This window comes from Theropithecus gelada, chromosome 20 (assembly GCF_003255815.1).
Source record: "Theropithecus gelada isolate Dixy chromosome 20, Tgel_1.0, whole genome shotgun sequence".
Taxonomy (NCBI): domain Eukaryota; kingdom Metazoa; phylum Chordata; class Mammalia; order Primates; family Cercopithecidae; genus Theropithecus; species Theropithecus gelada.
In genome coordinates, this window is record NC_037688.1 from 31,374,871 (window position 1) to 31,397,628 (window position 22,758).

At 53.7% G+C, this 22,758-nt stretch overlaps 1 protein-coding gene across 2 annotated transcripts in view; it reads left to right on the forward strand.

Annotated features, from left to right (window-relative positions):
• Positions 1-22,758, forward strand: part of VAC14 (Vac14, PIKFYVE complex component) — a 115,981-nt gene that overhangs the window by 70,493 nt on the left and 22,730 nt on the right. For both annotated transcript variants that reach the window (XM_025370637.1, XM_025370639.1), the window contains one exon: positions 1,217-1,349. In XM_025370637.1, coding sequence (XP_025226422.1) covers positions 1,217-1,349 — 133 coding nt within the window. The remainder of the gene's footprint in view (positions 1-1,216; positions 1,350-22,758) is intronic.

The window sequence follows — 22,758 nt, forward strand, 5'->3', positions numbered from 1 at the left end:
AAAAAAAAAAAAATACAAAAATACAAAAATTAACTGGGCGTGGTGGCACATGCCTATAATCTCAGCACTCAAGAGGCTGGGTCAGGCAGATAGCTTGAACCCAGGAGGTGGAGGTTGCAGTGAGCCAAGATCACACCACTGCACTCCAGCCTGGACAACAAAGCAAGAGTCAGTCTCAAAAAAAAAAAAAAAAAAAAAAAAAAAGTCCTGCCTCAAGCAGAGTGAGGATTCTTTCCATCCCTTGGTAACTCTTTCACAGAACTGTGGAGGTTGACAAATATTAGAAGGGATGTCCAGGGAAGACCCCAAGGGGCATACAGATACACTATCCCAGACCATCCAAGTATTCCATCAGCCCTTCCCTTGTCCCCTTGGTGCTGGATACTTTATCAAGGGGCATGTGTGCAAGGGAGGGCTGGAAGTTACCTCCCTCTGTACCTCGGTGTGTTTTCTGCAAGGACACACATCAGAGACATTTGTGCTCCTGGTTAGAAAGCCACCTCAGGCTTTGAAAGTTTTCAGAGTTCTATCCTGAAAGAGCATCTTTGCCTGAGGATGAGGAAGAAAGAGCTTTTGATTTCAAAAGTAAAACTTAAAACACTTTGTAACATTTGTCTGTGTTTGCTGTCTGTAGTCGAGTGGGTGTGTACATCATTTCTTTTTCTCAGGTAATATTAGGGAAGGAGCTTGGCTTTTGCCTCTTGTGGGTCCACCAGTTTTGTTGACCTTTGAGCCACAGTGACTTGACTCATTGACACAAGCACCTTACCCGTTTCTTCTCTTTGACTTCTTGTTTGTCCTTAATGGCCCAAATAGATCCCGAGTGTATTTCGTTTATTGGGGTAATGAGTAGAGTTTGTTTTTTAAAAAAATTCATAGCACCTAGCAGGGCCTTACACGCATGAGATGTTCACGAAGTGGTTTGGGCTTGGGTTAAGGGGTGGACAGTAATGGGATTTTTTTTTTTTTTTTTTTTCAAGTTACGAGTAGGACTTTAATGGGCATTTTTGCAGTAAGCCAAGTTGTATTTGCTTGTGCAGACTTGCCTTTTTCTCTGTTGCTCCATGGCTCTTGATTAGAGATTTTCCCTCATCTTGTTATAACACCCCACACACACACTTGTTTGGCATTTATAGTTGTTTATATTCAGTGTGGATCTCATCACCCTGTGGACACATGATCAGAATAAATGCTGGCTCTGTCCCTTTCTCTACAGGTACCAAAGGCTTAGAATGTTCTCCTTCCACGCCCACCATGAATTCCTACTTTTATAAGTTCATGATCAACCTTCTCAAGAGATTCAGCAGCGAACGGAAGCTCCTGGAGGTCAGAGGCCCTTTCATCATCAGGTCAGGCTTGGTGGCGCGCTTTCTCCTCTTCCTCCCACGGCCCCGGCTTTTCACTTTCATGCTGTTCAAGTGTCAAAGCAGCCACCTTCTCTTTCCCGTCTCTCTCCTCCTTTTCCTGACCTTTGGATCTGTTCTTAAAAGAAATGAAGAAGGTTGCCCCTTCATACTGGTTGCTGATGCTTCTGACATGAAACAGACAGGTCAGTGTTGATGTTTTTCCACAAAACTGAATTCATTTTTTCCTTCCTGAGTTACTGTCTTCCCCTGAGGTGGAATGGCCTCCTATTCAATGCCATTGTCAGGCTTTTGGAGAGGAAAGGAGGTGAGCCAGATGGCGTGAGACATGGGGCTGTGCTCCAGGCCCAGCCCCCAGTGCGGGATTTAGCCAGGCTTGGTGGAGCCAGGCTTCTGAGTCATGTGAACCCAGACCAGGATGGTGCCAGAGCAGCAGCCCCAGTGGCTGGAGGCGTCTAGAACTGTCATCACCAGCAGCATGGCTGGGGCTGGTCTTTTGCCTCCAACTCAGCTCCAAGAAGTAGGGTCACCAGAAGCGTGGCCCAGTGTCACCCTCAGCCCGGTGAAAGCTAGAGCAGGGCACAAATTCCTCCAGCTTCTACACCAAAGCCAAGTGGAGGAGATTTCTAGAGTAGTCCAAATGGCCCTAGGTGCTGTCCAGCCGTGGTTCTCAGCCCTGCATGTTAGATCACTGGAGAGGCTTTTTTAAAAAAGATGCCTTATACAAAAATTAGCTGGGTATGGTGGTGCATGCCTGTAATCCCAGCTACTTGGGAGGGTGAGACACACGAATCGCCTGAACCCGGGAGGTGGACGTTGCAGTGAGCCGAGATCACATGACTGCACTGCAGCCTGGGCGAAAGAGCAAGACTCTCGTCTTTAAAAAAAAAAAAAAAAAAAAAAAGCCTGGGCCTCCCTCTGATGAGTAAAATCGGAACCCCTAGGGTGATGGAGTTATTAAAGTGGTCTGGGGTGCTTGGGGACTGAGTAGACTACCGATTACCGTGGTCTGGGGATCAGGAGTTGAAGGAGTCCTGGCAGGGGCGCAGGCTCTATGGGGCTTCAAGGCAGGAAAGAGCCTGGGGAGCTCATCTTGCTGTAAATTAAAAAGCAGGTTCAGCCTGTGGGCCATAGTGAGAATCGGAGACCTTACTCACGGGTCAGCACAGAGCCACTGAAAGGGCTTGAGCAGGGGATCAATGTGACCGGATTTCTGGCTTGAAAGACAACTGTTGCTGGGGCGAATGGGTTGGAGGGACTGAGGTGGAGCCAGCTGGAAGGCTGTTGTCCAAGCAGAGGCTGTGGCAGCTTGTGAGGGGGATGGGAATCTGCAGCCAGATTGGAGAATGAGGATTGGAGACTGAGAAGGAAGTAGATTTGTCTGGTGACTGATGTGGAAAAAGTGAGGGGAGAGGGAGCTGGGAGTGCCAGGGTGTCCAGGCCTCTGATTTGGGGCAGCTGGGTGGATGGTGATGCCAGTCCCTGAGGTGGGAGACCCAGAAGAGTGGCAGGGAGTGAGAAGGGGGTGCATGTTTGAGTTTGAATTACTTTGGGGACACCAAAAGGAAGGTGTTGAAGAAGTAGTTTGCTGTACCAGGCTCTCCAAGGGGATACCAAGGCCCAAGATACAATCTCGAAATTGATGGTATAGTCATTCATTCATTCATTCAACAGATGTTTACTGAACACTAACTCTGTGCAAGGTACCTTTCTAGATGGTTCTGCACTTGCGGAGCTTTCATTCTTAGGGAGTTAGAAGAGGTGGAATGAGAGGGCAGGGGTGTGAGGCTGAACCCTAAGTGCTCCAGACTGTAATCGTTGGGGAAAGAAGGAGAAGCCAGAAAAGGAGGCTATGACGAAGGACCAGAGAGGTAAAGGAAGCAGCCAAGCAGGGAGATGGCAGAAGGCAGTGAGGGAGGTGAGACCCAGGGATGGTGTGCTGGGAGCTGCTGCAGGAGCCTGAATGCTGCTGGGGGGGCTGACGGAGTGGAGCGTACAGGAGGTGACCGGCCAGCTCAGGAGCTGAGGTGGAGTTGAGGGCACCCTGGGGATGGGGCCGGAGGATTGAGTCATGGGAGAGGACAGGCCTGCCTGGCCAGAAAGACAAAGAGCAGGATCACAGTGCGGGGGCAGGGGCTTCTGATGGTCTGGCCACCAAAAGGATGCCCCTGTGGTAGTGGGGAGGCTGTCACCACCCTCTTGCTTCTCTGGCCTCCTCTAGAGCAGGGCTTCTCAAACTCAGTGCCGTTGGCATTGGAGTCGGGTAACTCTTCAGGATGGTGGCTGTCCTGTGCCCTGTAGGATGTCGGCAGCATCCCAGGCCTCTGCCCCCTGGATGCCGGTAGCACTTGCATTCACCCAGTTGGAACCATCTGAAACATCTCTAAATGTTGCCAAAGGTCCCCTAGGGAGGAGAATCACCCCAGTTGAGAATCACCCCAGTTGAGAACCACCGTGTCAGAGAGACAGAAATGGATTCTTAACCTTCATTGGCCGAAAGAGGAAGATTTCCATGGTGTTCCTTCCCAACACGTTGGCCAGTTTCAGGTAGGGGATTGAGGTAGAGGTTAGCTGTGGTGCAAGAGGCCCCCCCACCAGGAAAGCAGCGGAATGTTCCCACAAGAGTGACAGTTAACATCATGTGGTTTTCCAATTGCAGAGGCATCAGTACTCATGATGAGCTCTCCTTGCCTGGACGACTTTCAGAGTCAGTGGAAGGAGAGGCCTTTGGAGGAGGAATTTGTAGCTAGCGTCCCTCTGGAGAACTGGGCTGAAATAGGTTTTCCACCCTGTCTCAGCCCCACATGCCGAGTCAGAGGCATGGGGAGAAGGAGTTTGGGGTAGTAACCAGCATCTCCAGGCTGCACGGAGCAGAAGGGCAGGCACCATGGGCACGCTTGCATGCCCTCCCCACCTGCTCGGGACCCGAGGCTCTGTGAAACTGGAGGCCAGCCCGCCGCCATGTTCCCAGGTACAGACTCCAGGCCAGGGAGGCTTTGCTTGCTTTGCAGTGCGTCTCCTGGGCTTCCTGGGATCACAGGAATCATCATTTTGCAGAAGGGATAATGAGAGGAAGTAATGTGCCCCCCGGGCTGGGCAGGAGCTGGGCTGCAAACTCCTGCACTCTGCTAATTCAGCAGCCTCCACTTTGTCCGTTCTGTGTGGGAGTGCAGAGCCTGGTGCCATGAGAGGCCCTGAACATCCTGCATGCTAGGACCACCTCAGGCGCAGCTCCTCAGAGTGCTCAGGAGCTGGGCCAGTGGGTCTTCCCTTCCCATCCTTCAGGGGCTCAGTATGGCGATCGCTTGCTCTTCTGGGGCTCACACCTGTCATGGGCCACACTGGGTTCTCTGTGGAAATGGAGGCTGGCCTCCAGGCCTGACTCCCACCCGCACAGCCACAGAAGGTCTCGTAGCCATTGGCATCCACACTAGAAGCCCAGTGGGCTGGGACAGAAGGAACCTTGTGACTGGTCCCCTCACAGAGGACTGGGTCTCTCCTAGTCCTTCACCTGGTTTCTCCAGACTGCTGTCCCCTAGAAGTAGCACCCACACCTATCAATGTGCATCCTGGTAGACAGCCACCTGGCCCAGCTGACTCGAGAGCCTGCTGCCCACTCTGCCAGCACACCAGGCCATTGTCGACCAGCCCCTGCGTTGCAGGCGCAGCCACCCAGTCTGGGCACACACATGGCATCTGACATGGAGAAGGCCCTGCAAACATGGGGCTTCCTCCATCCTCCCCATGCTTCTGTGGGGGGCTGAGGCCCTTCCAAAGAGCTTTGTTGAGGTGGGGGGTATCCACCTGCCCTCCTGCTTCTCCGTCGCACTTCCTTTTCTCCTGTGATGGCTTTAAAGAGGGACATCATTGGCTGGGTGCGGTGGCTCATGCCTGTAATCCCAGCACTTTGGGAGGCCAAGGTGTGCGGATTTCGAGGTCAGGGGTTTGAGACCAGCCTGGCCAACATAGTGAAACCCTGTCACTACTAAAAATACAAAAATTAGCTGGGCATGGTGGCACATGCCTGTAATCCCAGCTACTCGGGAGGATGAGGCAGAAGGATCGCTTGAACCCAGGAGGCAGAGGTTGCAGTGAGCCGAGATCATACCACTGCACTGCAGCCTGGATGACAGAGCAAGACTCTGTCTCAAAAAAATAAATAAAAATTAAAAAATAAAGAGAGGTATCCCGACGGTTCCGCAGATGCTGGCATGAAGCCACAGACCTGATGAGGCGCACAATGATTTCTTAACCCCCTCTTTAGCTGTTAGGCAAACTCTAAGTTCTTCTTCTTAGCCTCCAAGATTGCACACTGAGAAAGAAAGGAAAGAGATTCTTCTGGCCAGCAAGTAAAAGCCGTTCTTTTGGCAGGAGTGTGTTTAGCTCTGGGCCCTGGAGCGGCTGCTATAGAAAGACAGAGGCATGGGGAGTTCTTGAAGACACACATCTGCTGGCGGTTCTTGGCATTGAGGAAGATGCATGATTTCCCCAAAGACCCTGGGAGCGTTTCCTCTTCCCCAGGCAGCTTTCCCAGGCCGCACCTCCATGTCGGAGTTGGGGGTGAGAACAGGGTACCCAAGCTCCAGCCAGGCTTCAGTGGGTTGGACTTCCTCTCGGTGTCCACACAGGCTCCTTTTCTGGTGGACATAACAGTTTAGATGCATGTTGAGGTGAAGTCAGTGGCTTTAAAACCTTCATCTTTCAGCTGGCTACTCTGGCCCCAGGCCCTTCGCTTAGCTGATGCGAAGCTCATAGACTGAGGGAAGATGGGGACATGTGCGGTGGGGTGCTGTACCCCACTCCCTCCACAGGACTAAGGCAGATGAGCCTCCTGAGGCACTCGTTTGGGGCTCAAACCCCAATTCCTCCCATTTTTAACCGTGTGACCTGTTTCCAGGCCCTTTCCGCTTTGTCTGTGACACAGCGATGATAGTGCCGGCCGTGTCACAGTGTAGTGGGGTTATGTAAATGGCGCATGTGTCAGCCCCAGTGCTGGTGGCTGTGTCTGATAAAGCGGGGCTGTTGTTCAGCCTCCCCACAGGGCTTCTGCCTCCCAGGGTGGTCTGTGGAGGGGGAACCAGACCCACTTGAGGGGGTGAAATCATGGCACCTTTGTGTCGAGAGCTGACTCCGGTGCACCGGCCCTGTTGCCCCAGCACCCAGGGCACCCACCAGCAGCCCGGCCCGGCTCTGCTAAAACAACTCTGCCTGGAGTAGGTGTTGGTGTGCGTTGCCCTCCCCCGGCCTCTTCCTACCCTCCATGCTAATGCAGGCAGAACAAGCCCAGGCCTTGTCTCCCCGTGAACCATCCACTTATAATCAGTAGAAAGGAGAGGAGGGAGAAAACCCAACCTCTTTGATAAACTGTGATATGAACTCCAGCGTGACCCGACAGCTGTGATCTTTACAAGGCCTGCTTCTGTGCTGGGAAGCGAGCAAGTCTGAAGACAGTCGCTCTGCCTGCCAACACGGCTCTCCGGCCAGCCGCGCTTTGGCTTCAGCGACTGTGCAGTTTTCCCCTCCTCTTCCTCCCTGCCGCGTTGCAGAGAGGACTGGCTGGAGAATGCTTGCATCTGTAATGAGCCACTGTATGCGGTGAATGCCAGGGCCTGACCCGAACCAGCCCAGTTAGTGGCAGATGAGGTCCGAGCCACCTCCTGGGGGAACAGGGCACCCCTCAGATGAGGCGGACATTTGGAGAGGATGGGGCCCACAAGGGAACGGAGGAAGCAGTCATGGCACTTCTTTCATGAGATTCTGACCCAGAGAAGCCCAGCAGCAAGGCTTCCGGTTCATTCTGGGCTTCCTCTCACCTCTGCTACAGACAGGCATGGCAGCCTGTCCAGCTGAGCAAATGCTCAGAGTCCCTAATATGTGCCCCTGCTACTGCCCCTCCCCAGTGTCCTGGGTTTGCATAAGAGCCCTTGTGTTGGGAAGAGGGGGAATAGGTGGAGTGGGGAGCTGATTGGTCACTGAGGGGGTGGGGGGCCAGGCAGCCGCTGGAAACTGGACTTGTTTTTAATTGTGGGGCCTGGGGGAAGGGCCTGAGAAGAAACTCTCTTTCATGCGGTAATTGGGAAATTCCACTTTGCTGGCCTCTCTGCATTCTGCCCTGTGGACAGGGCCCTTGGCTGGGGCCAAATCACCAAGGTGTCCAAGGCCACCCGCTGTATGCACCACTGGCCCCTCCCAAGCCCGGCTCCCACCTCGGGCTCTGTCATCCCCCGCAGCTCCCCAGTTTCCAGTCCATTTGGCATCGGGACCCCCTCCTCACTCTGTGAGTCTTTGTGTGTGCCCCCTCACCTGCTGGGGGCAGTGGCGGGGCCCCCAGAAGCCCCTCGTGCTGGTGCTAATGGATGGCGAATTAGAGTGAAGTGGCCAGACCAGATCCCTGTTTTTGCCTCTGGCCCCAGCTCACAAGCGAGAGCTCCTAGGCGGCCCCACTCTTCCTCTCGCCCCTTTAATGGATTGCGTTCCTTCATTCGGGATAAAAATAAATTGCTGTGGCAAATGTGCACCAACCTAAGTCTATTTGCTAGAAGAGGCCCTGATCCACCTACCCAGAGTGCAGTTGGGTTTTGATCTTTCATGAGTCCATAGCCATATCGATTGGGCCCCCAGCTGAGGGGAGGAAGACAGGACATTGAACAGGCAGGAGGAATTATTCCGCAGAACTTCCTGCTTCCCTCTCAGCAGAAGCTTCTCTTCTTGCTGGCTTGAGTTGTCTGTCCAGCTCCTTGTGTGAATCTTCTGGAGCTTTCCATAGCCGTTCCCCGCCCAGGGGCCAGGGCTGAGGTGTTTTTGTTGCCATGCAAGGGACGCAGAGGAGTGTGTGCAGCAGGAGCCACTTTACACAACCAGCTCTTGGCTTCTCATCTCCTAATTGGAGACCCCTTGGGAATGGGAATGGCAGGGGCACCCAGGAGGCCCGAGAGGCCCAGTCTGACACACGGAAAAGATTGTTGGGAGAAAAAGAGTGCTGCCCTCCCAGGTGAAAAGATGAACTTGTGAGGTGCAAAGTTCAGGGAGTCCAGAGAGCCTGGCCCAGGCTGCATTCCATTGTTCCCTAGTCCATGGCAAAATGATCAGCATCCCTGCACCTCACAGAACCATCGGAGATTGTTCCCTGTTGACCCAGAAGTGATTGGGGATGGGGAGGGAGGTGGTCCTGGCCTTGCTCTGCCTCCTCCAAGCAGTCCCCACACTTCTTACTGGCACTCCCCATAAGAAGGGATGGCTTTTCTTCTGCAAAATGGATACCACATGTGACGAGCCTTGCTAGACTAGGCTGGGATGAATTAGGTCTGACCTGGGGCATGAGGGGAGTAGAGGAAATGTTGGCCAGAGGGAGCCCTGCTCAGTGTGCTCAGGGGGCCCAAGAGCCTCAAAGCAGTGGCATCCTGGTGTTTGGGGTAGGGGGGGGTGGGTCCACTTGGCTTTGAGCAGGGCTGGTGTACTAGAGGTCACAGGTGAACTTGGCAAGAAGTGGCCATATGTCCTTCAGGGTGACCCCTGTCCCCACAGCCCAAGCAGCCATGCTCCCACTGAATCAGCTGTCGCCCCCACTTCCGGGAGCCCCTGTGACAGAGGGGAGGACCTGGCAGCAGTTTGGTGGGAAAGCTCCCCTCCTCGGTGGCCACCACACAGCACACGTGGTCAGACTCCTCATCAGGTTCACGCTGGCACCTCCTGGCCCCTTGCCAGTCTTTCCCTAAAAGAATGTTCTTTGTCATCTACACACCTGAGAAGCATCACCTCTCCCAGCCCATAGCTCAGGCAGCCAGCAGAGCTGGTAGGGTGATGGTCAGGAACTGTTTTCAGGGGCTGAGAACTCGATAATGAATTTCTTTCTGAAGCTTGAGAAGTTGTTTCCAGATGGGACCTGCAGTATTCTCTGGCTCTCACTATTTAGACTTCACCTAAAGATGCCAGGAAACTTGGAAAGATTTGATATTGGTCACTCCAGCGGCTTCATTAATTAACAAGTAGCTAATGTGTACCACAATGTGGCATCATTTATTTATTTTTTGAGACAGTCTCAGTCAGTCACCCAGGCTGGAGTGCAGTGGCACAATCACGGCTCACTGCAGCCTCGCCGCGACCTCCTGCCTTAGCCTCTCAAGTAACTGGGACTACAGGCACATGCCACCATGCCTATTATTTTTTACTTTGGAGTAAGAGGAAGTCAGCTATGCATTTTTCTTGCACTTAGTAAATCTTTTTTATTTATTTATTTATTTTTTTTTGAGACAGAATCTCACTCAGTCACCCAGAATCGAGTGCTGTGGTGTAATCTCGGCTCACTGCAACCTCCACCTCCCAGGTTCAAGCAGTTCTAGTGCCTCAGCTTCCTGAGTAGCTGGAATTACAGGCGTGCACCACCATGCCTGGCTAATTTTTGTATTTTTAGTAGAGATGGAGTTTCACCATGTTGGCCAGGTTGGTCTCAAACTCCTGACCTCAGGTGATCCACCCACCCCAGCCTCCCAAAGTGCTGAGATTACAGGCATGAGCCACCTCACCCTGCCACCTTTTTTAATTTTGTTGTAGAGATGGGATCTCACTATGTTGCCCATGCTGGTCTTAAACTCCTGGGCTCAAACTGTCCTCCTGCCTCGGCCTCTCAAAGTGCTAGGATTATAGGCATGAGCTACCACAGCCAGTCGGTATCATTAAAAAATGTATATACAGTGGTAGGTTTGCAACTGGCCCCTAGAAGCCATTTTCCATCCTCTGCCTCCTTGGGGCCAGCCTGCATCTGAGCCAGGACAGACAAATGTGGGTGCCCTTTGTCTTCAGTGCATTTAAACACCGAGCGTGTCTTGTCCATCATTGTAGAATGCGTTTCTCAGGAAGCTCTTTCTCTTGTCCCCGTGTCCTTTCAGCGTGTTTCCCTGGGTTGCCCTTGGAGACCCCTGTGCGCTTCTCCCTTCTCTCTCCTCATGTGATTTAGCAGAGTCACAAAGATCACAGAACCCCCATACCCTGGCCCCTGTCACAGAAACACCCCCAGAATAGTTTCTGCTGCATGCGGTTTGTGAAAGGCTGCCCAGACCTCTTCCACAGGGAAGGAGAGAGCTCCTGTCTCAGATCAGGGGTGATGTGACCCTCGGAGGGGCCTGGCCTGGGGGATCCATGGCACACAATTCCGCCTTAGATGGCACTCACCACCCTGCAAGGGAGCATGCAGTCCCTGGGGAAGAGTCCTGGGTGGGCCAAATCCTCTTCATAGCCCAGGCAGGGATGGCCCACCAAAGAGGCTCTTGGGATCTGAGTGGATGAGGGAGTTTTCTGTAGTTCAGGGCTCAGATGCAGTGAGTCCCCAGGAGAGGGGGGGCTTCGGTCATTTTCCCGTGTCGTTGTCACTGTTCCATCTTTTAAATGTACCTGTGGCACCTGAGCGTCTGCCCTCGCCCCCAGTCCTAGGTTCTCAACTGTGGCATTGGGAGGTGATCTGCAGGGTACTGCATAGCCTTCCAAAGACCCCAGAGCTGAGGTGCTGTCCACTGGGCCTGGGGTCCTATGCTGTGGAGAAAGAGAGAGTGATGGCCTGATGGTGAGACCGATATGGGGGGACACGCCTGCTGTGAGCACCATCACACAGGCCCAGAGGGCACGTGCAATCCAGGACTGGCACCGTGGGATTCACCTATCCCTGTCTGCAGAGCAGTGCCAGATCCGCCAGCCCACAATCCACAGCTGGAGCGGCCTGGAGAGTTGGTGTTGTGCAGCCCGAAGAGGCACAATGGCTGTCCCATGCAGCAGACGGGGACAGAGCTGAGACGAGAGCCACATCTCCTGATCTCCACACACCAGGGCAGGACCCCAGACCTGGCAGCCGGGGCTCAGCCTCATTAGAGAGAAGCCAGGCCGTCTCATGGAATCGCCATCCGACCCAGGGTTATTTAGCCTTAGAAAAATCCCCGCAGAGACCTCTCCTGATGTGACGCCATCCTTGTCTTCCTCTTCCTTCTCTTCTTCTTCCTCCTCTGCTTCCTCTTCCTTCCTCCCCCTCCTCTTTCTCATCTTCATCCTTCTTTTTCCTTCCCCCACTCCTCTTCTTCCTCTTCTTTCTCTTCCTCTTTCTCGGCTTCCTCTTTCTCCTCTTCCCTTCCTCCGGTCCCCGTTCCCAGGGCTCTCATCCCTCCCCAGGATGGCTCCCACTGGCTCCACCCACTCAGGCAGAGGTGAAGCGCCAAGTCAATCTGCATGTCCTTCCCTGGCTTCCTTCTAGGCCCCAGCCCCACCATGCTGGCCTATCCCTTATCCTGGCGCACTTCTGGTCTCCAGCCGGCATACCCTCCCAGGAGCTCCCTGGCACTTTGACAGTGAACATCTCTCCAGGTCTAAATCTCCCTTTTGAGTCTTGCTCAAGAGGACATGTGTCACCCCCTCTTCCCAGGGATGTGTTTTTCCCCTGGCTTATCGCAGTGGCTCGCATCATCCACGTTGGCCTCTTTTTAAAGCCAACCTGAGATGATTCAAGTGCACTCAAGTCAGCGCTTATTTTTTCTAGTCCTCCACCAGTCTGTTTTGAGCCCTGTCTCTCACTTTCCTTTTGCAAGCCGCTTCCTTAAGTGCTAAGTTTTGCATCTGTTTGTTCCCTCAGAAGGGGTGCGACCTGCCCCAGCCCCAGTCTTGAGCTCCAGCTCCAGACCACATGGGCGGATAGCCCCCACATGGGGCCATCGGGGCCTCGTCAGTACCCCAGGAGAGCATCCTCTTCTACCTGATTGTGGTACTTATGTCTCCGTTCACCATCCACCTCGTCATCAGTAAACCCGTGTCCTCAGATAGGCCCTTCTGCCCCCAGGCTTGCTATTTGCATATCCACTCCTTTCCCTCTGAAGGAAGAACAGTCATCCAAACTTAACTCCCAGCCCTTCCCACTGCTGCAGAGAGGAAGGTGCCTTGGAAGCTCCACTGGAAGCCTGAGACACTCCATCTTGTTTTCAGCTTGGTCTTTCGGTCTCCCCGGGAAGCGTTCTCCCTTTCTTACCACATAACACATGCTTCAGAGCCCCAGATGTGTCTTCTTTCCTCGTCCTGATCAGGGTGGTGTGGCAGCCTCACCTCCCTTCAGGCTCGATGCCCGGGATGTCTTTGGTGACTGTAAATTTGAAGAACGTACTATTTGAAAGTACACAAATCGTGAGTGTGCTCATGTAAATTTTCACTAACTGTGACACCAGAGAATGAGCCCTCTGATCAAGAACTAGAACATTTCCAGCACCAGAGAGGTCCCTTTCACGTCTCCTGCAAGTGACAGCCCCTCCCCGCCTCCCTGAAGTACACATGTACTGACTCCAACACAAGAGGTTCATCTTACCTGGTTTTGAGCTTCATATAAATGGAACAGTACAGCTGGTGCTCTTTTCACAAAGCCTGGCTTCTTTGGATCCACATTGGGTTTGTGAGATTCGTCTGTGTTGGATGTCACAGTAGTTCACATTTCCATGGAATATTCTGTATGACGATACCGTGATTTATTTATCTCTTCTAGTATTGATGGGCATGGGGGTTATTTTCAGTTTGACACTATTATGGATAATGCTTTCTTATGTGCCTTTTGGTAAACATATAGACACATTTCTATTAGGTATATACCTAGGAATTGCTGGATTGGCAAGCAGACATACCATGGGCTCAGGGAGATACTGTCCAAAGTGCTTGTGCCAGCTTCCACTCCCGTCAGCATTGTGGGAGAGTTCCAGTTGCTCCACGTCCTCACCAACACTTGATATCATCAGTCTTTGATTTTAGCTATTCTGATTAGGGGTACAGTAGTATCATCTTGTGATTTTAATATGCATTTCCCTAAAGACTAATGAAGTTGAACAACTTTTCATAGCTTAGTGGCCTTTTGGATATCCTCTTTTGTGATGAGTTTGTTCAAGTCTCATTTTCCAGTTGAGTTTTTGGTGTTTTTCTAATTGATTTGCAGAAGTCCTTTGCATGTTCTCAGTCTGAGTCTTTCTCAGCTGTGTATACTGTCATTATCTTCTCCTACTGTGTGGCATGCGTTATCACTCCCTTAATGATGTCCTTTGATGAACAGACGTTCTTTATTTTTAATGTAGTCCAGGTAATCAATTTTTCTTTACAGTTAGCATTTTTTTGGTTTTGTTTTGTGATGCTTTTTCGGGGAATTAGGAGCTCATGGAAACATACCCATGAAGCTGCCTGTTTCTGAGTGATGTTTGTTCAGCATTCCCAGTAAGTGGATGCTGAGCATGATTCACCTGGAATCCAGAGGTGCTTTTTCTTAATTCTTGATAGGGTCTTGGAAACCATCTAGTCCAGCCTGTTTGTGCTTTGTAAAAGCAAAGGTTCCTAGCAATCCCGCCAGTCCTCCTGACCTGCCAGAATCCAAGGGGCTTCTGCAGCAGCAAGGCCAGCAGTGGTCTGCAGCCTGGAGCTGGCAACCACTAATCTTACTATATTGGGCAGCACTCTTTGGGTGGCATGTGGTGGGAACCCAGGTCAAAGGCACCAAAATGAGCAAAGGGATTTGACTGGCCTCTGTATCCAGACCAAGAGCAGGATCAGCGAGATCTCTCCAACCTTTGTTTGAGGTCAGCCATGCTGTTTTGGTCTCTTCCAAGTGTCGGAGACACGGCCCCCACATCGCCTGGGCATTGCATCCCAGCCAGTTGCGATCCAGAGGGAAACTGTGGGGCTGAAGGGTGCTGTGAGTGGCAGCCCTAACAGAGCCCCACATGGAGTGGGGGAGCAACAGCACACCTAAGGAAAGGGGCCGCTCTTCCCATGAGATGCTAAGCCAGGAGAACCACAGGCTGGCCATGTGGCTGCCTTCCCAAGCACAGTTTTCTTTGTTTTGTTTTTTTGTTGTGTGGGGTTTTTTTGAGAAGGAGTCTCGCTCTGTCGCCCAGGCTGGAGTGCAGTGGTGCAATCTCGGCTCACTGCAAGCTCTGCCTCCCGGGTTCACGCCAGTCTCCTGCCTCAGTCTCCCGAGTAGCTGGGTCTACAGGCACCCGCCACAATGCCCGGCAATTTTTTTTTTTTTTTTTTTTTTTTTTTTTGTCTTTTTAGTAGAGATGGGGTTTCACCATGTTCGCCAGGGTGGTCTCGATCGCCTGACCTCGTGATCCGCCCGCCTTGGCCTCCCAAAGCACTGGGATTATAGGTGTGAGTCGCCGTGCCCGGTGCCAAGCATGGTTTTCTTAAAAGAGAAATGCAGACGGGGATCATCACTATCTTCTCCTAATCCCTATGAGAACTGAGTGACGAAGCCTATGGAAAGTGCTTAGGAGACAGCCTGGCACCTAGTAACTGTGCACTCGGTACCAGCAGCAACTACTAGATAACTGTGAGGAGCCGAGGAGGCCCCAAGGTGGGCAGTGGCTGGTCACAGAGCCAGGCCTGGCCCGACTGCTCCCTCGGGCTCAGCTCCTGGAACGCAGGTGTTCTGGGGTTGACTCACTTCCTCCTGTTTTAGAGAAGGATAAGAGAGAAAGTTATAGAGTCATTCAGATGAATACTCAAGGCCGGGCGCGGTGGCTCATGCCAGTAATCCCAACAATTTGGGAAGCCAAGGCAGACAGATCACTTGAGCCCAGGAGTTCAAGGCCAGCCTGAGCAACATGGTGAAACCCTTGCTACCCTACAAAAAAAAAAAAGAAAGAAATTTAATTAACTGAGCATGGTGGCATGCGCCTGTGGTCTCAGCTACTCAGGAGGCTGAGGTGAGAGGGAGGCTTAAGCAGAGGTTGCGGTGAGCTGAGACCGTGCCAATGCACTCCAGCCTGGGTGACAGAGTAAGACCGTGTCTCAAAAAAAAAAAAAAAAAGAAAAAAGAAAAGAAAAAAGAAAAAATGAATACTCAAACCCCAGCACTCTCCCCTCTTCTGTCCCCAACCCACCCAGCAACCAGCCCTTGTCCAGTCAGTGCTGTGCAGTCAGGACTGTGGACGGCACATGACAGAAAACCAGTTCTCACCCTTACAGGAAGAAAAACAAAGGCATCAGTACTATTCAGGGTGCTAATCTATATCCAGAAAATACATTCTATACTTTTTTGAAAAGAGAAAAATAAAGGTAGTGTGCAGGCAGAGGCAAGGATGGGCTCATTTAAAACTAGAAGTTCAAGGCTCAGGCCACCTCCTGTCCTCAGGTCCCCTTCTCCCCCGCCACAGCTGGCTCTTCCTCCTCCATCTGCGCCATTTGTGGACAGGCCACCTGCTCTGTGGCCAGATGGCTCGCTCCGGCCCTCTCGGCACCCCATCCTTCAGTACCTGTCCTGGGCTGATGTCTCATCGGGCCCACCAGTGTGGCCAGAGCGTGCTGGTGCCGATTGCCCTGAACAGGGTCGGGTGCCCACCCTCAGACACAGGAGCAGGTGTCCATGGGCCGTCATGGTTCTGGAACCAGAATCCAAGGCCATGGACCTCAGGAGGCAGAGCCAGCAATGGTGTGGACCTGGTGGTCTGGGTTTAAATGCTCCCAGAGGAGGAGTATAAGGCAGGCCCTACCGAGGGCCACCATGGGAGTGGCTGAAGGAGTGATTTTTTCACCTCCAAGCAGCCAACTCCTTCCTCCCTGCAGGAAAGTGGGAGGGTGAAGCTGTATATGTGACCCAGTGACCCTCCGGGTCCACAGTGGGAGCAGGCAGTGAGGAGGTGGCGGCTGGCTGTGGCCTCCAGCTGATCCCTCCTCTGTGGCCTCCTTCCGCCGACAGCACTATGTCTGGAAGCATCCGTGCAGACAGAGCGGATGGGTCTTCTACCCTTTGTCGTGTGTGGAGTCGGGGGGAGACGCAGGCCCAGCACCTCATCCAGGGCCCGCCTGGGGCCCTGTCTCCACATATGTGACCCAGGCATGGGTAGCCAGAGGGCCAAAACTGATCAGAGTCCCAGAAAGTCTCAGTCAGGGAGAGGCCAGGAGGGACCTTATGGGCCAGTTGGGTTCTTTCATATAGGAAGAAACTGAGGCTCACATTTCTCCTGTAAATATTTACTGCCTGCTGCCTTTGTATGGAGGAGGGCCTGGGCCAGGCCAACATGGGTCCCGCCTCCACAGCCTGGGGAGAAGGTATTTCAGGGAGATGGGAACATCTTATGGGGGAGTAGACAAGCACACTGGGGAGTTCATAAGGAGAGAGCTCCCTGGCTGGGGAACAGGGGTCAAAGATTCACTCACTCCACACAGAGGGGCATTCCATGAATATTCCTGAGTGCCTGGGATGTGCCAGGCCCCATGCCAGCTCTGGCGGGGCTCCCGCCTCCCCCGGGGCTGCAGTCTCATGGGAGGGGCCCACAGGGACAAGTAACGAAGAAACAGGTGACCTGGTCTTGTGATCCATGCTCCAAAGAAAACACTGGGGGAGGTGGGGGAGTCCTCAGGTCGGGCCTGTGAAAAGGGGGGTGCCCCACAGCGTCGGCAGAGCCAGGAAGCTGTGACCTGGATCCGAGGTTTTCTGAAAGCATAAAAGTGTCCTAGTTTTCCCCTCTCCTCAGGCTCCGCTGAAGCTATGCCAAGAATTGGCTTTTAAAGGCTGCCTGAAATGTGGTTTGGAGCCAAAAATCTATAGAGCCAGCGCATTTGTGACCTTGTTGAAAATGCTTACTGAGGAAAAACAAGGGGGTAGGATTTGGGATTTTCATTTTCCTTTGTAAAATTTACAAATACATATATCTGTCTGGTCCATCCCCATCCCATCTGTATCCCACCTGCAGGCCCTGACCTCAGCCCGACAGCCCTGACTACACCGTATCCGCGTCTTCCATTAGCCCGCACCTCCCCCATACCCCATCCCTCGCCATCTCCCGTGCATCAGTAATGAAAAATACCAAGTGGGTAAAAATAAGGAGCCCGGTTATAGCCCTGGAAATTAGGCCACAGCTGTCAGGCCGGGCAAGAGAGCTGGCCTCTGTGAGAATGGAACCGCCCGGAGCAAGAGCTCGGCCCCCTCCCCGTAAGGGTAGATCAGAGTTTCCACCCAGGGGGCGGGAGGGCGCTGCTGCTGTGCTGGGCAGGCCAGGGAGCCCGGAAGCGCCGTGTGTCACTGAGCAGCCCTGTCCTGGGTGTCCGTCCGTGCCTGGCACAGTGCCCACCAGTGGGGACACCGCAGTGGGCAGAGCTAGTCCCTGCCCGCCAGGGTTAGTCACGATCGCAAGCATAGCATCGCAGCGTGGTGATGCTCAGTGGAAGAGATGTGGGGGAGGGGGTGCCCAGCCTGTTGGGGGGTCTGGGAAAGCTTCTGAAACGTGACGTCTAAGCTGAGCCAGGAAAGATGAGTAGGAACTGGTTGGGGAAGGAGGTGGGTAAGTGTTTCTGACACAGCAAGCAGTCTGCTCAGAAGCCCAGAGGCCAGTCCCCGCACCCTCTGGGCAACCTGGAGTGTGGCTGGGAGGCCCCGGTGGCCTCACGAGCAGCCCTGAGGTACCCTGTGAGCCAGTGGAGGGCTGAAACAGGTTCAGAAAACCCCCTCCCCCTGTGTGAGGGTGCCCAAGTCCCTGAGAGGAGCCTTTGGATGGGCAGCAGGTATGTGCCAGGCTGTGCCTGAGGTGGCTGGCTCACAGAGCTTCCAGCGGGACGGAGGGAAGTGGGGCCCAGGGCTCACCAGTGGGGGCAGGTGGTGAGACCCTTGCTTGTTCACCATGACAGCTGTGGCCCTGCACACTCTCCTCTGCCATTAGTCTCATGAAACACCACAGGCTAGTTAGGAAGCTGGCTCAGGAAGCTGGCTTGACCAGGGTTCTTGCTGCGCTGTCATTCCGGAAGGTTCAGTGCTGCTAGGACAGGCAGTTTAAACAGATCATCTGGACTAAGTTTAAAACCCTCTCGACACCTGAGACATTCCTGCCCTGGACTTGTTTGGTTCTTCAGGGTACGCTGGCTTCAGTCAGTTAATTCCAGGTGCCTGTGAACTCTGCCAACTTTCCTTGTCCACTCATTTTTCCTGAGAAGAGTCAGCTTTTTCCCTCCTCTCCCATGAGCTGAGCCCCTCCTTCCAGCCCCTTTCCCCACCTACCTCTGTCGGAAGCCCCCTGCCCCCACAGTTGACAGGTTCCTGGAGTCACCTCCCTTCCTGCCCTTGAAGCCTGAGTGGCTGTCCTGGTCCAGTTCCTTCTGCTTCTCCTGGGCCCCCCAGTAGCATGGTAATTGGTTTCTCAGATCTTCAGCTGCGAGCGCCGTCTGTGAGTATTTCCCAGTCCCTGACCCTGGCGGGAAGACCCATCTATGATCTTACCCCTGTGGGGAGCCTCGGGGGAGAGATGAGGGAGAGAAGACTGATCCTTCCAGTCTCTTCTCTCATTCCTGCCAGTGATGCCTGAAATAGACAGCAAAAATGCCGCCTCTCTGCCCCAGCCCCCTCCCCGACCCCCGCAGCCCAAGGTCACAGGCCCCCAGGATGGGCCCGGGGCCTGGTGAGCAAGCAGGCCACAGGAGAGGGGCGCTGGAGCAGCTGCCGAGTGCCCTGTTTCGAGCAGCTGCAGAGATTTGTATCTGCAGTTACTGCTGGAGGGTCACGGCCTCCGTTTCATTTTTGTGGTGTTTGGAGAGGAGTTCAAGCCTCTCTCCACGTATACGCAGGCCCAGGTTTGGTTTTCCCCCAGCCAGCTAATGGGTTTCTAGGAGAGAAAAGATAGCAATCAAATATGTGCCCACAGGCCGGATATGGTGGCTCACGTGGTAATCCCAGCACTTTGGTAGGCAGAGGTGGGTGGATCACTCGAGCCCAGGAGTTCAAGACCAACCTGGGCAACATGGCAAGACCCCATCTCTACAAAAAAAAAGAACAAAAAAACAAGTTGCTCCTGGGCAGGAGAGTGGGGAGCCCAGGAAGCAAGTCCTCTGGGTTGATAGAGGGGCTCAGAGGAGCAGACATCTGACTCATAGTGGTGTGGCCTCTGGGGAGGGTGCCCCCCTAAGATTTCTCCCTAAGATCTGTGTCTTCTCAAGCCTGCCCTCTTCCACTCCTTTCCCCGGGCCATTCTTGACTGGGCTCTTCCCTACCCCCAGGGGAAGGAAGTCTGGAAAGGCAGCCCGAAACCCTGTGTACTTTAATTGGAAGAAGGTGGGAGCCTGAGGCAAAAGTGATTCAAACAGCACGCAGAAGGGCAGTCTTCAGGGCAGAGCTGTGGTCAGTGTTTCCATCCTCAGAGCCCGCTCTGTGCTGGTGGCTGCACCGCGCCCGTCATAGCCAGGCCATTCACGCACGGTAGCTTTTTTGCTCTAAGTGGAGACGGGGGCTTCGTCTCCATTGATAAGACTTTCCTCATCTGCTGGCGATTCTATTTTAGGATAAAGCCTCCCCCTTGTAGTAGGCACTCCTGCCTCGAAGTGGAGCCAGGCCTTTTTTTTCGTGCTCGTATTATGCTAATCACTCCTTGCAAGCAGGCAGACTTTGTAGGAGGTTTGCCTGGTTTTAGATGAAACATACGCCTTTGAAGCAAAGAGCCGCCGTAGCTAAAAATACCGTTTCCCGGCTGTTGATCCTCTCATTTGTAAAATGCATGTTTCCATTGTTAAACCTGCAGCAGCCCCTCTAGAGAGGAAAGCTCCATTATCCTGGCCAGGCCGGAGTACCCATGACCTGGGGAGGTAGCTCCTTTCCCAGCCCTGCCCGTGGGCTCCGCCGCCGAGCCTCTCCGAGAAGGAGTCCAAGAGAAGCACACAGAGGATTCTCAATACTTTATTTTCTGTTTAGAAATATTAAACCACATAAAATAAAAACTGAATAATGCAGAATGGTATAGCGGTAAACGGGAAAGACCCCTGACCACCTGCCGCCTCCTCCCTCAGAAGAGGCCTCTGGGGTCAGCTCCTGTGTTTCCTTCTGCAGCCCTTTCTGTGCATTTATCAGCATGAGGCTCGGTCTGGTGCTGGTTTGGCAGTGGTGGGCTCTGGACTCGGAGAGCTCTGCAGTTTGCCCAGGTCCATCCCCTTCACTGTCTTTGAGCAGAACACATCACCCTCCGGATCCTGAGCCTGGTTAGACACTGTCTCTACGCTCCCAGCCTGAGCCCAGTGGCTCAGGGTCATCGTCCCTCCCCGCGGAGGCTGCCACATCCTGGTGTTAAATCTGTCCACCTGCCTTTTTCTGTCGGTGGTTACCTGGTGTCTTTGCTCACAGGGGCAGTGGCGTGATCCTGGCGGGGAGTGGAGGGACCTGGCCTCTTGCCCACCAGCACAAGTTCTGCTATAGGGGTCCTGGCCTGTAACTCAGAGCTGGGACTAGGACACGTCCCCTGGGATGACTTCCAAGGACGCCTCATGTCTAGGGCCCTCTTATTTCTCACGCGTTTAATCCAGGGAAGATTTCCTGGGCTGGCAGGGAACATGTGGATGAAAAGCCTATTTCATGCGTCTTAAAATTCTCTGAAAATGGCTGATCACAAAAGGAATTTTTTCAGCTTCCCAGGAGGGGGTGGGGGAGGGTACAAATAGGAGAACCCCTCCCCTTCCATTTGGCGAGAATAACTGAAGGAGCCGTCCCCCCCCCCCCCCCGCCATGCTTTGGCCCACCACTGCGGCTCTGGCGCCTCCATCCTCCCAGCCCTTTGAGACTCTGATCTTTTTACCAGCCTCTCAGAGGCCGCAGTGAGGCTGCTCTGATATTTGCTCTTTGTTACCGGTGGTGGGTATTCATGTTTAACTTCTCGTCCTGTTTTCTGACACTTATCTCAGTGCTCTTTAAGTGGGCACTTATAAAGCCTACAGAAAGCCGTCTCAGTTCATAAAATTTCACAAAACCCCTGGACTAAAGATGTGAAGACAAGAAAGGCACTCATGGCTCTAGCTCCTAATCGCAGCCAGAAAGGCAGGAATGGCCCGTGCCCAGGGCAGCAGCTGTGAGCTGTTCTTCCTTTCGGGGTGCTGGGGCTGTGCAGGTGGGCCCGGCCACATGGCTGCCAGGAGGCCACACGTCTGCCAAGAGTCCAAGCACGGGTCTTGCCCAAGAGCTGACCTGTTCGTCTTTGTGTTTGAACAGAGGAGGCCAGGGCTGTGCACAGCAGGCTCAGGACCGTGCAGGTAGAAACCAGCAGGGAAACAGTGAAATGCCAAGCAGAAACCTAAACCAGGACCCAGACTCTGCACAGGCAGGGGTGGGGCCTCAAGAAGGCAAGTGTCAAGGCCTTCCGCCCAGAGCTCCAAGGCTGAGCCAGGCTCTGCTGCCACCCATCCTCTGAGACTCCTGCCAGAATCTCCCCCTTCCCTCAGCAGGGCATCACCATGCCTGAAGCGACTGGCCCTGGTGAGGCAATTGCAGGCAGCAGGTCTCTGGCCACCCCGGAAGCTTGTTGAGAGTACAGATCGTGGACCTCCTGGTGAGGAGGCCTGCGGGTAGTCCAGGCATACAGCCAGACTCTGGGGTACCTCAGTTAGGGTATTCCTGGCTTGTTCTGGAGGGTAAATGCGCAACCTTCTGGGTGGATGAAGACACTGATGGGACGGGGGTTGGTGGCTCCCCACTGAGGGGTGTGGAACTGAAGCCATGCGCATGGCAACCAAGGCAGAGCACTCGAGGTGCCCTCAGAAACCAGAATGACAGCCCCTGGCCGGAACTCCTTCAGAGCGCAGAAGGTCCTTTGAAGGAAAGTTGCCACGGGAACATGAGATACTAGAGAATCACTGTAATCACCCAGGGCCCATGACCAGGAGGACAGCCCATCTGGTTAAATAATTTGGGGGAGGGAAATGTTGACATGGGGCTATGGCCACGTGAACACTGGGGCTGCTGGACCCAACTTGGCCACGTGGCTTTAAGGCCAGAGGGGCCGAGTGTGGTCCCTGCCGAGGCCTCCGTGTCTTAGTCCAGCACTGACGAGGCAGAAGGGGAGGCTCACCGTCTATAAACTGTGTGAATACGCAGCAACAGGAGTGCTCCCTGGCCTGGAACAAAGGGACTAGTTTGGGAATCATTGCCTGAAATAAAGGAAAATGAACAGCTTGGTGATCAGAACACGGGCAAGGGGCGTCCCCAGACATTGTTGGGGCCGGAGTAGCTCTGGCCACCTCACTTGGGTCCCAGCACTGCTGTCACTCACCCGCCTCATTCCTCACAAGGCCCCCGTGGTTTGTAGGGGAAAATGGCAGAGACACAGGGATGCTGTCCCAAGACAGACTCAATCTCAGAGGACCCTGCGTGAGGTCACATGCCACAGGGTGAAGGGGTGTCTCTGCCCTGGGCATACAAGCTGCAGGGAATGGGTGGGAAAGGGAGCCAGCCGGGGAAGGGAGGTCTATGTCCCTTGCAGATGCCACAGAGCGTGGGAGCATGTTCATGGGAACATGAGCACCGGGTCAGAGACCCAAGTTCTGGCCCGTCTGTGGCCCTGGCTGTGTAGCCTGGGACCAGTCCTTGGCTTCAGTTCCTTCCTGTCCCATGTGGGTGACAGGGGCATGCAAGGGCAGGCAGGGCCAGGAA